The 17536-nt window shown below is 36.3% G+C and overlaps 1 protein-coding gene and 2 pseudogenes across 1 annotated transcript; 1 reads left to right on the forward strand and 2 right to left on the reverse strand.

The window, feature by feature from the left end:
* Nucleotides 1-4932: 4932 nt before the first annotated feature.
* On the reverse strand, nucleotides 4933-8446 carry LOC106378663 (annotated as a pseudogene).
* A 119-nt stretch (nucleotides 8447-8565) lies between these two features.
* Nucleotides 8566-10577, reverse strand: LOC106382106 (plant intracellular Ras-group-related LRR protein 2-like). Its single transcript, XM_013822065.3, has 3 exons — nucleotides 9794-10577; nucleotides 9432-9598; nucleotides 8566-9347 (listed from the first exon to the last, which is right to left on the reverse strand). Exons 1-3 carry the CDS (start codon nucleotides 10385-10387, stop codon nucleotides 8687-8689), a joined length of 1422 nt encoding a protein of 473 aa, XP_013677519.1. The 5' UTR covers nucleotides 10388-10577; the 3' UTR covers nucleotides 8566-8686.
* A 2757-nt stretch (nucleotides 10578-13334) lies between these two features.
* Nucleotides 13335-16875, forward strand: LOC111206859 (annotated as a pseudogene).
* Nucleotides 16876-17536: the final 661 nt, after the last annotated feature.

The raw sequence follows: 17536 nt of genomic DNA on the forward strand, positions 1-17536 counted from the left end.
TTTACCGGTACTAAAAGTTATTAAACTCAGTTTAGTTCAGTTCAATTCATTTTTTACATTTAAAATATGCAATAGAAAAGTATAATGAATAATGTAACATAGTATATATATATAATTATACTAGGGTAAGTCCGCGCTACACGCATAAATTTGTTTCATTATATTTTTTAACATTTTTTTTAGTTTAATGATTTTATTTTAATTTTTTCAGTTTATCATTTTTATTGCGTTTGTTGTAAAAGACTCAATGTCAGTTTGGAGTGGTTAACTAAAATTTTAAATATTATTATTGTGATTATTAATGAAATTGTATTATGTTTTTATTATGTCGGTATAGATATTTTAATATATTTGTTTTGGCATAAGTTATATAATTTCATTATTGTTATTTTTTTTGGTTTTTATCGGGTTGTTTTACTTTTTTTTTTTGCTGGACTATGCAAATATATTTTTTATTTTCATATCCGTATTAAAATTGTGGTTGAATGTTTTTATTTTAGTATTTCTAAAAGAATCACATTAACTTAAATACAATAACATTACATTTTCTTTTTACTTAAAAATAGAATTATTTTACCATTAAAAACAATTTAATTTTTAACTGCTTAATTTATTCTCAATTACATTAGTATGCTTATCGGTTGTTTGATATTTTCATTTGAGTCAAATCATATTATAATTAAAAAAATTATTTAGAAATTTAGAAATAGTGTTCTATATTTACCCGGACCTTACGGTGGATTCTCTTATTAATGCACCGTCAAGAACTTGGAATTCGCAGGTTATTCGGATCCTAGTGGACCCATAGGATGCAAAAATCATTGAAAGCTTACCTCTAAATCGTTTACAGTCAGATGATCGGGATGGTTGGCATTTTTCAATCAATGGGAAGTACACTATTAAATCTGGATATCAAGTAGAGCGAGTATACCCTGACAGAGATCGACCACTACCTGAGTATGTTCCTTCGGTCTCTCCGTTAAAAGATTTATGTTGGAAGGTACGATGTCCACCTAAGATGAAACATTTCTTATGGCAACTGGTATAAGGATGTATAGCGGTTAAGAAAAACTTGAAGGCTACAGGAATGCAAGGAGACACAATTTGTGCAAGATGTGGTGCTCCTGAGGAATCTATTAATCATGTGTTTTTTGAGTGTCCAACGGCAGTCCAGATATGGGCTTTGTCAAGAATTCCATCAAACCCAAACATATTCCCCACCCAATCACTGTTTACAAACATGGATTATCTATATTGGAGGGTTTCTCCAGTGGTGGAAGATCATCATTTTGCATGGATATTATGGTATATATGGAAAGGAAGAAATAGTAAAAAATTTAGCAACTTGGATATTGATCCGAGAGATACTCTAAAATTGGCAGAAATAGTCGTTACTTTGGGCTGAGGCACAGAACACTCAGGGAATAGATCAAAATCGGCCAACAGCACCAGCAATAGCCCCGACTATACCAGGTAGATGGTGCTTTACGGATGGATCATGGAAAGATAAGGACAATTTTTCAGAACATGGGTGGTATAGCACACTGGAAGGATTCAATGGTCTAATGGGAGCAAGGAATACATGTGCAAGTCACTCGCCACTTCATTCGGAAATAGAAGCCTTTATTTGGGTAATGGAATGCATGAGGAATTTACAGCAGTTCTTTGTTACTTTCGCAATGGATTATTCTCAATTGGTGAAGATGGTTTCGGAACCAGACGAATGGCCAGCCTTTGCAAGTTATTTGGAAGACATTACTTTCCTGAAGAGAAGTTTCAACAGTTCAGAGTTCATTCATATACCACAGACGCATAATAAAAGGGGGTATTTGTCGTCCATATGGATTCAGAGCTATCAGTTTGGTTTATAGAGTCTACGTAAGTCTATTTTTGTTGCTGACAAAAAAAATAGTGTTCTATTCATATCATTTAATATATTATTTGATTTTATACCGTATTTTCCATGTGATTGCTATGCTAATTTATAATATGTATTAAATTAGATTTTTTTAAAAAAATATTGTATTTTTTCTTTGTTTTATATGCATGTGATTTCTAAGATTCACTCATTTCCTCTTATGAATTCAAAAAAAAGTATAGAGTAATTAATAGTTTATCTTCAGTATTTTCGCAATATTATAACATGTATAACTTGTATATATATGTTCATATATTCGTGCATCTCTTGTTATTGTTTGAGTTTCAAATTTGAGATATTGTGAAATCATAAGTTTGACTCATACAATCAGTTATTTAATTAATTCTACTGATGTTAGGAAAAAAAAAATCATATAAGCTTTACACTATTTTAACCAATATCCCTGATTTGATTGTAAGCTGATGATGATCCTAAAACGTTCTTTTGATAATAATAAGCTTTCGCTGAACCTGTTTGAGTTCTTCTGGGTGGTTGATACCATTCTCCATGATTATCTCAACCACTGCAACTCTAAAATCCTTTTGAAGATCAGTTAATCATTTAACTACTGCAAAGCCTTCCGTTCTTATTCCTCTATCTGTTGCTTCCAACAAAAGTTCGAGCTCTCAGTCTGTAATAGCTCTAACTCTGCATTTTTCAGATGCTCTTGGTGAAAAATCTAACCTTGATGTTTTCTTTTGTTCTAACCTGTTTAGAGCCTACATAGATTTCCTCTACTGGCCAGCCTTTAGTTTCGCTTCTTTTAATTTTATTTCCTTGATATTTTTCCACTGATGAGCCAGTTTTGTTACGGTATAACCATGGACCACATATCTTCTCTAATGTAGCTTCATGTATATGTCCTCTGCGTAATTATATGGTCTCTTTGGCTATTGTTGGAGAAGCTGTTGGTCACATCTCTCGCATCTCTACTTATCTTTATTCGCAAGAATCCTTGGCTTTTGATTTGGATTTTGATCTCCATGTGGATCCACTCGCTTTCAGATCCATTGCTCCAGCCTGAGAATCAAAATCAGAAGAAAACATTGAACCAAATTCAAGAAAGTATAAACATAAAAATCACATTCAGTGTGCTACAAAGGGAAATGGGAAGAAGAGTAGGAATGCTTCTCGGTCTCCAGTTCAAGTTAGTGGTGTGAAAGCTACTAGTCCTGAAAGTGTAGCGAAGGTTTCAGTAGTTGCCAAAGGTAGTGTGGGAAGGGAAGTTGAAGGTAGTATATGTAAAGAGGTAACTGGAGGAGTGGGAAATGGTAGTATTGAGAAGAAGAATAGTCAGAAGAAGGAAAAGGGAGTCGCTGGTTCTAGTGAGTGGTCTATGGTTTCTCCAGCGAAATCAGGAAGGTCTTTATTCATATCAACTCAGAAAGAAGAGGTAGAGATCTCTGCATCTAAATTTTCTGTGCTAAGTGTGGATGAAACTGAGGAAGGTGAGCTGATAGAAGAGAAGCTACTTACAGATGTAATATATACACTTAGGTTTAGGTCTGGTAATATTTTACAGCAAACCGGGATCAAATTCCATTACATAAACAAACTTTAGGCTGAAATTTAAACAATTTATTGATTTATTGGTGGTTATGTGAACAATTGACTCGAGTTGGTTTATTATATATGTAAACAGGTTGGTTTTATGTAACAATTGAAGATGGAATCAAAGTTGTCGGACCAACTGAAACCGAGGATCGGTTTGGTAAGCAGAGGTCTAATTGTCGTTTTCTAAATATGGATATATTAAGTTATATGTATTTGGTTTAGCTTGGTTTTATGTACCGATTGAAGATGTAACCAAAGCAATCGATTTTGGATGGTTTATAGCTAAATGACAAAAAGCCCAGCGGCGTAATTATTGAAGAAAACTCAGGGCTAAGTATTATTTGTACTTCTGTTTTAATAATTTAAATATTATCTTTAAAAGTAAAAATATACGAGCGTACGTAATAATATAGCCTAAATTAAAATTCAATTAATATGAATATTATAGTTTATAATGAATTATTTTCAAAGGAACTTTACGTACTGTTATTAAGTTTTAAATCTTAAAATATTTACAAATAGTTTCACATGTAAAGCAAATTAAATTCTATAAATAAATAATTAAAATAATAATTGATCAACAGCAAACCATTTCAAAGTTCTTCTCATAACATTACCTCTTTCAAAAATCACTTTAACTATTAAAATTCGTTTGTCACATTATTATATATCCAAAATAAATAAAAATATGTATAACATTTTAGGCAAATTTTGAGAAAAATTGTAAAAGAAAAAATATATTTTTAAAAACAGTTTCTTATTTACATAATTGCACAAGACGGTAAACAAGGTACCGATGTGTTCAGAAGAAATCACCTACAAATTATTATTACTAGGGATCGTTATCTGTGCCAAGGCGCGGGGTTTTTGCATTTTAATCTATTTTTGTCTCTTGCTTACTAATGCATTCAGTTTTTCAATGCATCTTATCTTCACCATCTCATCTTGTCTTGTTTACATTTGTTTCACGTTCTGTCATTTGATTTGTCTTAGTTTTGGCTTGTGTAATAATTTAACTCTGCTCATTCTTCTTTCATTTTTTATTGATTGATATTTTTATCTCGCTTAGCTCTGTGTTGCCACTAATTTGCTCGAATCATTTTTCATCATCTGCTTCGTATTTTTTTCATATTCATTAACTATTGTCTCCAATCTCTTTAAATCCTAAAAATCCTACATGTTCTTTTGTTTATTAAATCACATATTAAATATTGTTGAAACTATTTATTTATTCTAATAAATCCTTACGATTATAACTAAGATGATATGGATAAAAGACTGATTATAATTTAGTTGAAATTAAAGTCTAAAGTAGAATTTATTAAACTTGCATCCTTCTTTTTGTCATCCAAGATAGCTTTAGTCAAATCAATTATATTGATTTAGAAAACCCATAAGTTATTTCAATCCCAAACAACCAAAAAACAGGCGCATTTTTTATTGACGTTGCGGCGGGTTTTCTTTACTATAAACATAATTGCTTGTCACAACTGTTAATAAACCCAAATGTGTTTACAAAAGCTACTCATATAAGAGTTTCATACTCATTTCTCTTTCTCTAGTCATCTCCTATGTTAGTAGCTATCATAATACAATCATCAAACAAAGGACATATCTCTTGGTTCCATATAGAATATGCAAAAGGACTGTTTTCTGCAGACTCCATGATCACTGAGTATTATAAATATCAAACTCTGTCTATTGTCTATTTATATGTTGAGGAAATACCTCGAAATGTAGCTTCCAAATAATGATTTCCAAGTCAACACATTGCATGTTAACCTCCACAATGAGATCAGCGGATCTGCAGATACCGCTACATGTCGAGTCGAACGCAGCTACACATATGTTCCCTGCTTGTGCCTTTCATTCACAATCTGCAATTCTCCCAAGAACCAGAATCAATGTTAAATGCGGTAAAAGTTTAAGAGTCACAACAGACTTTGTATAGCCAAGCCCAATAAACCAAGCACCCAACGTAACATCCCCACTTGCCTATTTGTGCAGAAAATGACTTGATCATTATATAGTAGCACCGATAAGTTAGATGGAAAATGAGGTATGAATGCAAAGTAGACAAAACAGTTAAAATCTTACTGATTATGGAAAATATAAGAAATCAATTCTCTTGAAATGGCGTATAACTGTCCAATAGCGTGACAGAAGTACTTGTTCATGTTCTCACCAAACTTCCAATTCTAAATGTATATATAAATCTATTAGAGTTATTGCCAGCGCTCTGTTGCGATATTTGTTAGCTAAAATAATCCATCCAACATAATAGGAAAAAGAAACCAACGAAATTGTAAAGCTAACCATCAGTTGAGATGTTTTTGCTGTCCTGACACATTGCAAGCTTAGTGATTTCAGTGTCAAAAGCAACAAACTAAGCAGTCATATACATCCGAGACATTTATTTATAAACGGTTCCTAGCACAGAAAAACATATTATTATGTTACGGATGATAAATTTGATGCATAAATACAGTTTAGAATTTTTTCCAACTGAACATTTGTGTCTACTGAATTACCTTACAACACCCATTGCATTGTGATTTTGGCATGTTAAAGCTGAGAATAAACATTGGAGCTTGCGTTATCATTTGGAACATGAAATATAGCACCATTAATTTCCAGTGTTAATTCCATTGACAATAGCTGTGCAAAAGAACTCTGCTAGTAAGGTAATCGTGATTAGTAATTCTTTACATCTTAGTGTCGTACAACTTCAAAACGATAGACACTTACAATCGACGGCTCTCAAAGATGGACCGCAAACCATCTAATGATATGCTTACCTCATCGTATAAGTAATCCATGTCACTTCCCTCCCACAGGTAACGTTGCTGGTGCAGATCAATTCCCTCCACCTCTTCCTCATCATTAGGATGCTCTGCAATATACCCTCTGTAAGGTTCAAATTTATGTCGCTAGAATTATCAGAGAAAGAAATATAAAGTACCCTCCAAATCTTTAGGAACATCGACATTTTCTTTATTCAGTGATCTTCATTCAACCTAACAACCATCAAAATAAAAAGAATGTGAGGCACATAATCTTCAAAATCCAAGTTTAATGAATGGAAAAAAAAAACTCAGGAAGACAGAAAATGTCAAACACTCACTTGCTTCTTCTTCTTTTACTTATTGGCTCCCGTGAATGAACTGTCAGAGCCATCATTTTTTGCAGGAAAAAAGATTAAACAAAGCAACTGATGAAAAGAAACAAATATGTTTCACAGCACATAAACTCTTCTTGAACAATCAGGCAACGGATAGTATGTCTCCCGTGTGACTCAGCTGAGTCTTCGATGGCATCCTGAACGACAAATGTCTTCTTCTTCTTCTTGGTTAGATCAAAGGGTGCAAGCTAAGGATGACCAAAGAAAATTAAAACCACACAATCATGATTTATCAGGCAAAATAAAAGAACCGATGATGAATTTATTAAAGATGGGGAGATGTAGAGACTAAAGAAGAAAAACTGATTCATGAAACTCAAAGAGCCAATCTGTATTTCTTAGATGAGTCATGAACCGATGATTAAAAATTGAAAGCCCTAAACTTACATCGAAGAGAACGCTTACAGACCAAAGAGGTTTATTGGGCTTTTTTTTAACGAATCTCATTTCAAAACGTGAGTTATAAAGTATTTATTAAATCATTAGATAAAATAAATAAGTGTGGGCACCACAGAAAAAACCGAAGAAGCAAAGGTTTCCGACCTTCATAAATATATATATTTGTTTCTGCCATCAATGTACGAAGAATCTTTTAGCTTAATGGTATAAATGTTGTTGTTTAGATCTCAATAACCCGGGTTCGAGTCACAGACTTGACACTTTTTCACATTTTTTAAAAGTGAGATCCACATATCGCTGACGTGTCGCATCAGGAGTTATGCAACTGCCCTATTATAATGTAGATTTTATTTAAAAAAAAAACTCAATCAGAACTTAGATATTGTGATAGAAATGCAATTCTCTAGGGTTTTTATCTCTACCATCAGCAGACCCTCTTCCGAATCCAACAAGATTAGTAACCATGGTGGTTCCCCATGAGACCCACCCGATTCCATCTCCATGTAGTTCTGCCTCAACTCGATCCTCTGTTGCTCCTCTGCCACAATCTTAGCCCATCCTTATGAACTCTCTAACACCTTCAGCTCATTGGTTAGCCACTTCTTGAAATGGGATCTCAAGCGGGTTCTGATCCAGGTTCAGTTTCTCTAGCTTCTTCAGCATGTAAAACGAGTCTGGTATAGCTTGGATTTGGTTGTTGCTTAGATCAAGCTCCCTCATGTTATTTAGATCGGTGATTGTGTATGGGACACCCATCAAGTTGGTTGACTTGCTTAGGTTTAGAACCACGATATTCTTAAACCTCCCGATGGAATCTGGAATCCCAATGATCTCGTTCATGTGTGAGTCAAGATACTTTAGCGAGCGAATTTCACTTGTCGAACCAGGAAAGTAACGGAATTTGTTCAGCTGGATCGATAACCTCTCGAAGTTTTGTAATCCGTATCCGATGTTTGTATGTAATGAAGTCAAGTTGTTGTAACTTTCATCTAACTCAACCAGTGACCTAAATATAGATTCCCAAAAAAGTTAGGACAAAAAGTAGAAACAATACTCAGACATTTACAAGAAAATACAAGAACTAAATTTGCAATGAGAGATGATGCTTTCAGGGAGTGAAATCAGGAAGAGATTCAAGAGAGTTTGAAGATACATCAAGCTCTTCTAGCTTCTTACGTTTCGATCATTAAACGACACTGCATGTACTAATCAAGTTCTTGATTTCAAAATTTTAGTATTTACTGTCATGTTGTTGTCAGATATATTCTTGGCTAGAGAGATCAATCCTCGTTCATTTCTTCGCGGCTTCCCAACAAATATTCCACCTCAGTGGCATAAACGCTTGCAAGTTTTTCCTCCATGTTACTCAACTCCTTCTCGTATCTAGCTACCATGCTTCTCATAACATTTACATCTTTCGAAATAATCTATTTAACCATTAAAATTCATTTGTCACATCACTGTTTAACCAAAAATAAAGAAATTATGTAATAAAGAAATTATTGAGGAAATATTGAGAAAAAATTATAATTTAAAAATAACAGTTTCTTATGTTACAAAGTTGCCAAGACCGTAATGATGATTTTTCTTCACAAGAACACCCAAAATTATTCAAAACAAAACTCAAGTAGAACTTAGATTTGGTAATAAAAATGCGATTCTCCAGGTTTCTTATCTCCACCATCACCAGGTCCTCCACCGAATCCAACGGTCTGAGACACCCCAGAAACAAGATTAGTAACCATGGAGGTTCCCCATGAGACCCACCCTGTTCCATCTCCATGTCGCTCAGCCTCAACACCAATCCTCTGTTGCTCCTCCCCCATAATCATATCCCATCTCTTCCTCATAAACTCTCTAACCGCTTCAGCTCCTTGTTTAGCCACTTCCTGAGACGGGATCTCTAGCGGGTTATGGTCCAAGTTCAGTTTCTCTAGCTTCTTCAGCATATAAAACGAATCCGGTATCGCTTGGATTTGATTGTTGCTTAGATCAAGCTCCCTCAGGTTAATTAAATCGGTGATAGCGTCGGGAACACGCATCAAGTTGTTGAAGTTGCTGCTTAGGTTTAGAACCTCGAGTTTCTTTAGTCTACCCATGGAACTTGGAAGCCCATGGATCTCGTTCATGTGTGCGTCAAGATACTTTAAGGAAATCATTTCACTTATGGAACCTGGAAAGTAACGGAGTTTGTTAAGCTGGATCGATAACCTCTCCAGATTCTGTAATCCGTATCCGATGTTTGTAGGTAATGATGTCAAGTTGTTGTAACTTGCATCTAACTCAACCAGTGACCTAAATATAGATTCCCAAAAAAAACGTCAGGACAAAAGTAGAAACAATATTCAGACATTCTGCAAGAAAAGACAAGAACTAAACCTGCAATGCGCGATGCTTTCAGGGAGTGAAGTTAGATTGTTGGCAGACACATTGAGGATCCTAAGGTTAAGCAACATGCCTATAGAATCAGGAAGAGATTCAAGAGAGTTTGAAGATACATCAAGCTCTTGTAGCTTCTTCAGTTTCGAGAATGCGTCAGGTATAAACTGTAAAAACGTTTTTAAAAACTGTTTCAGAACACAACAAATGAAACATCAAACTACACTGCAAGTACTAAACAGGTTCTTGATATTCCCAAAACCCTATTTGTTCTAAACATTTTGCAAATCAGAAGCATTCTTGCTTAAATTATTTATTTATTTTTAATTAAATGTCAAATGGTTTTAGATTTTAGTATTTACCATCAAGTTGTTGCCAGAGATATTCAAGGAAACTAAACCAACAATCTTGCAAATAGCTTCAGGGAGCAGCTTAAGTTCTTGGCCAGAGAGATCAACCCTCTCAAGGACTTTGCCGGACTCCGCCGCCTTGAGAACCTTAACAACCTCCACGTTCATTTCTTCGCGGCTTCTCAATAGAGACTCCACCTCCGTGGCATAAACCCTTGAAAGCTTCTCCTCCAAGTCATTCAGCTCCTTCTCGTAGCTATCATACACCTCCTCCAAGCGCACAGCCCCGGCGTATATCTCCGCCTCCTTGGCCGCTTCCTCCGGTGAGAGAGAGTCCATCTGAAGGATCTGAGCGATCTTAGAGCGAGCAGAGGAAACAGCCGACGTGTCTGGTCGTGGTCCGAGAGAGGCCAAGACGGTAAGCGTATGCGTGATGGTGGTGGGGATGGACTGAGTCAACGAAGACATGATTTGTGGGTCGGAGAGAAGTGGAAAAGAAGGGGCGAGAGTTTGTTGGACAGCCGTAGACGGCGGCGCGTGGTGGTTGGAATCATATTGGTGTAGGACGTAAGAGAGTAAAGGGAACTTGTCGAGATCGTGCTCCATGGTTTTGTGATATCCGTCCCAACTAATGGAAGATTAGAAAGGTTTAAGTAAGATAATTAATGAAAAAAAGTAATATATATTGAAATGTTGAAGAAGTCAGTCATATTGAGTTTGATGTTGCCATGTCTGTGATCACAAGTTAGTTGAAATGCGAAGAAGTTGACCAAAGAACTTAATATGATTCCCATGATGATAAAGTCAAGCAGCCATCTTTTTAGAATAAATAACTCAAGATTGATCCGGTCAACCTTACGTTTGATTCTATGGAATTTTGGATTATGCAATTGAATGGTTAAGTTAAACCGGTTAATCAACGGTCTAGTTCCCTGTTTTCTGAAGGTAAACCCCTTAATTTATAACTAGATTTTGACCGCCGCGGATGTATAATACATATTTAAAATTATGATGCTATTTTTTTTATATCACTATTTAGGGTTAGGTAAAAAACTCGAATTCAAAGAACCGAACTGAACCGATCTCAATCTGAATAAGTAGTACTAAATCCGAACTGAAATTGATTAAATATGAATTATTTAAAATTTTTGTATTTGAGGAACTGAAACCTAATCCGATTCGAACCGAAGTATTTTGGGTATCCAAAATAGATTTATATACTTATATATATTAATTATTTAGATTTAATATATATAAAAACATACATAATATATATGATACTTTTAAGTTCGTTTAAATACTTGAAAATATATACAAATAATCAAACGTAAATATCTAAAATAGTTAAAATATACTCAAAACTCCAAAAATACTTAAATAATTATTAATTCTCTATCCAAATATTTGAACCAAACCAATTTATATGTTAAGTTAGGTACTCTCACATATATTATTCAAATTTATATATAATATATTCTATTGTTTATAGATTTTTTAAAAATTAAAGCATAAAATAAATTTTAAATTTTTTATAATAATTTAAATTGGTTATCCAAATCCGAACCGAATCCTCAAAAATCTGAACCGAACACGAAATCTCAAACTGACCCGAAAACAAACTCGAACACCCACCCGTGATTCACTATTATATATCATATATGTGTCATCATATGTTACAAACATCACTATTTTTTTAACCGCTATCTATGTTGCCAAACAAAAGTTTAAAGTACTTCTACTTTAATAAGATAGATATTTTATACGTACAATCATATAAATAATCACATATATTATATTTTTAAAATTCAATGTGAAATATAAAAACCATAATTTAAGTTGGTGTTTGAAATTGGGCTTTGTATTGTATTTTTCTTATATATATTGAAAACATTTTTATAATAGTTATTGAAAAATATGTTAGTAAAAATCAAATTTTGAATATATGCATATTTTTGAATGAATTTTTGATATAAATTAATTTTAAATTATTATTTTGATTTGAATATGTATATTAAGTAACATAAGCCCATTACTTTTTAATATAATGTAATGGACTTCCAATTTTTTTAATAGCATAAACTCATGACTTTTTTTTCCTAACTTATTGTTAACCATGTTTCCAAACATCACTATTTTTTTTAACTGTTATCTATGTTGTGAAACAAAAGGTTAGAGCAATTTTACTTTAATAAGATAGATACTCCCTGAGCAAAAGCTTATGTTACTTCTACGATATTTTCTCCTTTAGTTTTTAGGTTTATACAAATTTTTAACTTCCTGAAAATTTTAACAATTTCTTTGAACTGTGTTGATCCCAAGGTGGTGTTGAGTCTCTAACTGTGAAAAAAATTAGGGAAAATTGCCAAAGATGACTCACAACTTGATTTCAAACAGAAAGGTTAACCCAAACTTGAAACAAATGCAAAAGTAACCTAAAAGGCTATTGAAATTACAACCAACCCCTTGTGAAAAAACAAAAAAACCGAAATTTTTTTACGTTTCTAACCCCCGTAAGTCGTCTGCTCAGACGACTTTCCAGTAAGCCGTCCAGAAGTCGTCCAGACTATTTTCCAGTAAGTCGTCCAGACGACTTATCTGGACTAGTTTTACTTAGAAATAATTTAAAAATTTTGTAAAAAATATTTTGATAAGCGAAAAATTGAAATCATGTAATTAACATATGTTTTAAGAGATATAAATTAAGATATAACAAAAGTTAATTGTTTTCAACATAGATGAGTGAAAGTAGTGAGTCATGATATTCTTTGGTTTAGGTTTTGCCAACATATGTTGTAGTATTGTATGTGTTCTTAGGGTTAGATTTTGGAATGCATAAATGTTTTTTTGAAAACTTTAAAATATACCTAAGTGTTTTAATTCTGTGTGTAGTAAACACTATTTAAGTATAACTACGGGTTTATAACGTGGTTAGTTAGTTAATTTAGTCAATTTAGTTTAGGGGTTAAATTTAGGGTCTGGGACGACTTACTAGTAAGTCGTCTGATGTACAGTATTCAACAGACGACTTACTAGTAAGTCGTCCAACCGGACCAAACCTTTAATTTTACAATGTACTTTTAAACCTAACCGGATTATTTACCGGCCATATATAAGGTGTTTTTTTTTTCACTGTTTATCGAAAATCAGAAGCCGTTTCTCTCAAAGGCGATTTCGAAGGCGATTTCCGTCGATTCTCTCTAATCCATCGTTCTCACCGCTGGTTATCTCTCCGCCGTTATCACCGTCGTTCTAACCACCGTTCTCACAGCCGCTTCCTCTATTTAAGATCCGAGAGGAAACCCTAGCGCGCATTCTCTCAGAGGCGTTTCGTTGAACTCCGCCGCCGGTAAGTTATATCTCTTACTGTCGAGTGATTGATTGAGGAAAAGATGAACATAAAACTGGAAGTCTTCGGAGACTTATAATTAAGTCGTCTGGGAAGTCTTCCAGCTGGAAGACTTTCCAGACGACTTAATTATAAGTCTTTCAGCTGGAAAACTTGCCAGACGACTTAATTATAAGTCTTTGATTGTTTTGCAGGCAGACAAAAAAAATGGAGACGCCAGAACTTCCCCGTAGGATATATACATTAGGGGAAGAGCCCCCCGCAGTGCATAGCATTTCGTATCATACTTGTTGGACGTTGCATGCTGCTTTAAAGAAAGCTCTTCATGATGACGAATATGAAGAGCTGAAGGAGTCGAAGTTGGGAGTTTTCATCAAGTTCCAAGAGCTGGGATTTGATTGGGCTTCAAGGCTGGTTCACTACATGCTCGGTTTCCAGCTGGACATAAAGAAGAAGTATGAGCTGTGGAGTCTCGTTGGTCCAGAACCTGTGAGGTTTTCACTGTTAAAGTTTGAACACCTCACTGGTCTAAACTGCGAGTACATCGAGGACCTTGAGAGACCTCACTCTGTTGTTACAAAGGAGTTGACTTCTTTTTGGGAGATGCTGGGAGTTCATGTCGAAGCTGGGCCATCTACTCAGGAGATAATAGCAGCACTTGAGAGATGCGAAGGGTGGTCTCGGGATGATCGCAAGCGGCTCGCGTACCTTGCCATCTTCACTGGATACATTGAAGGGAGAAAGTATTCAACCCCTACACGGGTTAGTCTGGCAAGGCTAGTGATGGAGCTAGAACGGTTTGAGAATTATCCATGGGGGAGAGTCGCGTTTAAGGTGCTGATGGACTCTGTGAAGGGCAGAGATATTTCGGGTTTACACTATTAATGGGTTTGCGCAAGCTCTCCAGGTCTGGGTGTACACAGCTCTTCTGGAATTGGGTGCTACTTTTGGTAATCCTCTCCCAAACAATCTGTCTCCCCCGATACTGGCTTACAAGGGTCGCAAAGGACGCAGACAGTTTAAAGAGGCTATCCTCAGTCAGGTATTTACTTCAATCTGGACGACTTCGCAGAAAACTTATAATTAAGTCGTCTGATAAGTCTTCCAATTAGACGACTTAGTAGAAGACTTATAATTAAGTCGTCTGGAAAGTCTTCCAGCTGGATGACTTAGTAGAAGCCTTATAATTAAGTCGTCTGGGAAGACTATCCAGACTACTTAATTATAAGTCTTCTACTAAGTCTTCCAGCTGGAAGACTTTACAGACGACTTAATTATAAGTCGTCTGATAAGTCTTCCAATTAGACGACTTAGTAGAAGACTTATAATTAAGTCGTCTGGAAAGTCTTTCAGCTGGATGACTTAGTAGAAGCCTTATAATTAAGTCGTCTGGGAAGACTATCTAGACTACTTAATTATAAGTCTTCTACTAAGTCTTCCAGCTGGAAGACTTTACAGACGACTTGATTATAAGTCGTCTACTAAGTCGTCCAGCTGGAAGACTTTCCAGACGACTTAATTATAAGTCGTCTGTGAAGTCTTTTCTTTCCATCTTTCTTAATCCGTCAAATATCTAAGTTCATATCTTCTATTTACTGCAGACTAGGGTGATCAACTTTATTCAAAAGGACACTGGTGAAATGTTTCCAAAATGGGAGTTTGATGTTGAGGACCCGCTCGCGGAGAACATAATTAAACTCATGTTTGCGAAGAAACCGTGGAAGTGGACCATGGATTGCTGGGAAGTCACCGGTACTTGGGTCAATACAAAGTCGGCGGTTGTGAGTCCAGCGAAGAAAAAGGTAGTGAAGGAAGACAGTCCAAGACCTCGGAAGAAAGCTAGTGAAGAGGCAGCTGCAGAGGCTAGTGAAGAGGCAGCTGCAGAGGCTAGTGAAGAGGTGACTACGACTGTTGGTGGTTTGACCAAAGAGGATATTAAAACTATGTTCAAGGACATAGCTGATGCCATGAGGGAAGGGTTTGGGACGTGCCTTAAGGAGATCAAGTATCTGTCGGAAAGGGTGGAAACTGTGGAGAAGAAGGTTGGTATCACCACAAAACGGAAAGGGACATCATCTCAAAACACTACCTCTCCACCTAAACCGACGCTCGAACCCGGGGTTAGTAACAAATCCTTGGATTTTATATATGTATTTTGTTTCATGTTTGAAGACACTCATTGGTTATTATTGTATATTGCAGAGTGAAAGTGTCAATGGGACGAACGCGGGAAGGAAGAGCTTGGCGGAGGATAAAGGTCCAGATGTGCCCGCAGTTGTGCCCGCAGATGCTAGTTCCTCGGAAGATAAAGCTCCAGAACCGAGCCTTGTTCTATTGGACAAAAATCAATCCACTGTTTCAGATAAGGAGAAGGAGGATGCTAGATATCTAGAAAAGAAGGATGCTGCTTTGGCACTTTGCCGTGCAAAGAGTGATCGAACAAGGAAACTTGCCCGATCACAGAAATCTCCTTATACGGCAAACAGGACGGCCAGAGTGATCATTTCAAACAGAAAGCTTTATCCAGGCTATAATCCTTTTGCACCAATTGAAAAGAATAAGTTGAGGGAGCTCGCTGAGTGGTTGAAATCTTGTCCGTAAGTGTTTGCTTTTCACATAATAGCTTGCTTTTTACATAATAGCTTGCTTTTCCCATAAAACCTGATTGCTTTTCAACATTTTGTGTTTGGAGTTATTATAGAACAGCTCTCGATAAAAAACCACGCAAAAGTAGAACTCGGTGGTATCAAATCCTCCGAACCTCCCTAGAGTGGCTGGAGGACTGTGTAAGTCTTCTGCTATGACGTAGACAACTTACTTGTAAGTCGTCTGGTAAGTCATCGACGTAGAAGACTTACCACTAAGTCGTCTGATATCTTCTGACTTGTACTTTATTTTATATGCAGCATATTGATGCTTGGATTAATGTGCTGAGGAAGAGGTACAACGCTAACCCACAACATTTCAAGAGCGAGAGAATGTGCTTCCTTGATCATCTCTTTGCTCAGCAATGGTGATTCAACTTCAAGGATTTTAAGGACTCGAAGCCCGATCAAAACGGTTTAGGAAGAAGACTCCCTGGTGGGGCGTGGAATTATTATGCAGGCACTATACCATCATTTTGCCAATCGAACAAGGTTTGGGGGACGGATATTGATGATATCTATGCGCCAGTAAACTTCGCCGACAGTCATTGGATTGCTATTTGGATATCGATCCCTAAGAGGCACATAGTCGTCTTTGACAGCATTTGTTCCAGTATCTCCCCAGAAGAACTCGATGTGGTAATGGAGCCTTTTCTCTACATGGTCCCTTATCTGCTTGTTGAGTGCGCTTCCTCAGACGAACTACGTGCCCAATACAGCCTGGAGCCATTCACATATGAGAGACCGACCAATATACCTCCGGCCCGAGCTGGTGATTGTGGCGTGTACACTCTAAAGTACATTGAATGTCATGCTCTTGGGATAGAGTTTAGTAAAAAAGACTTTGCTAAGGCCAACGGGAAGAGTATGAGGGATAAGATGGCGGTGGATATATTTCAAGAGCTTCCTGACGCGCATGAGTTCGAAAACAAGGACATGGATGACATCCTGGGTACGTATGACGGGTGATAAACAGGCCACTTTAGATGATTTTGTATGATAGATTAGGCTGATGTGTGTATTTGAACTTGATCCCTATTTTGTAACTATATTCTGCGCAGAAGACTTACAGTTAAGTCGTCTGGACGACTTAACTATAAGTAGTCTGGAAAGTCTTCTGAGCAGTGACCTTTTGTAACTATATTTCGGATAATATAAAGGGCAAGACCATCTCAAATTTGTTTGGTAGTGCAATTTGACAAAGAAGTTGACACAAATAAGTTCATAACACAAATTTTTAGTACATAGACTGAACACTGGACGACTAACTTGAAGGTCTTCTGGAAGAAAAAACTCTGGACGACTAACTGGACGACCTTCTGGACGACTTAATTGAAGGTCTTCTGGAAGACTAAACACTGGACGACTAACTGGACGACCTTCTGGACGACTTAATTGAAGGTCTTCTGGAAGACTAAACACTGGACGACTAACTGGACGACCTTCTGGACGACTTAATTGAAGGTCTTCTGGAAGACTAAACACTGGACGACTAACTTGAAGGTCTTCTGGAAGAAAAAATCCTGGACGACTAACGGGACGACCTTCTGGACGACTTAATTGAAGGTCTTCTGGAAGACTAAACACTGGACGACTTACATTGTGGTTTCGTATGGCCAGTTTCCTTGCATTTTGAGCATCTATAAGCCCTGTGTTGCTTCCGGGGTTTGCGTCCTCTCATCCTGGATAGCTCCAACCAAGATTGCCATCTTGATTTCTTCTGTCTTCCCGGACCACGTTTTACTTCCGGAGGAAAGCATGTGC

This window comes from Brassica napus, chromosome C2, assembly GCF_020379485.1.
Source record: "Brassica napus cultivar Da-Ae chromosome C2, Da-Ae, whole genome shotgun sequence".
In the NCBI taxonomy this organism is placed as follows: Eukaryota; Viridiplantae; Streptophyta; class Magnoliopsida; order Brassicales; family Brassicaceae; genus Brassica; species Brassica napus.

Excerpts from the sequence above, each read along its gene's own strand:
- LOC106382106 (XM_013822065.3), bottom strand. The coding sequence starts at position 10,387 with ATGGAGCACGATCTCGACAAGTTCCCTTTACTCTCTTACGTCCTACAC. Across the intron at positions 9,599-9,793 it reads TCTCTGGCAACAACTTGATG|TTTATACCTGACGCATTCTC; the intron begins GTAAATACTAAA and ends ACGTTTTTACAG. Across the intron at positions 9,348-9,431 it reads GAAAGCATCGCGCATTGCAG|GTCACTGGTTGAGTTAGATG; the intron begins GTTTAGTTCTTG and ends ATCTATATTTAG.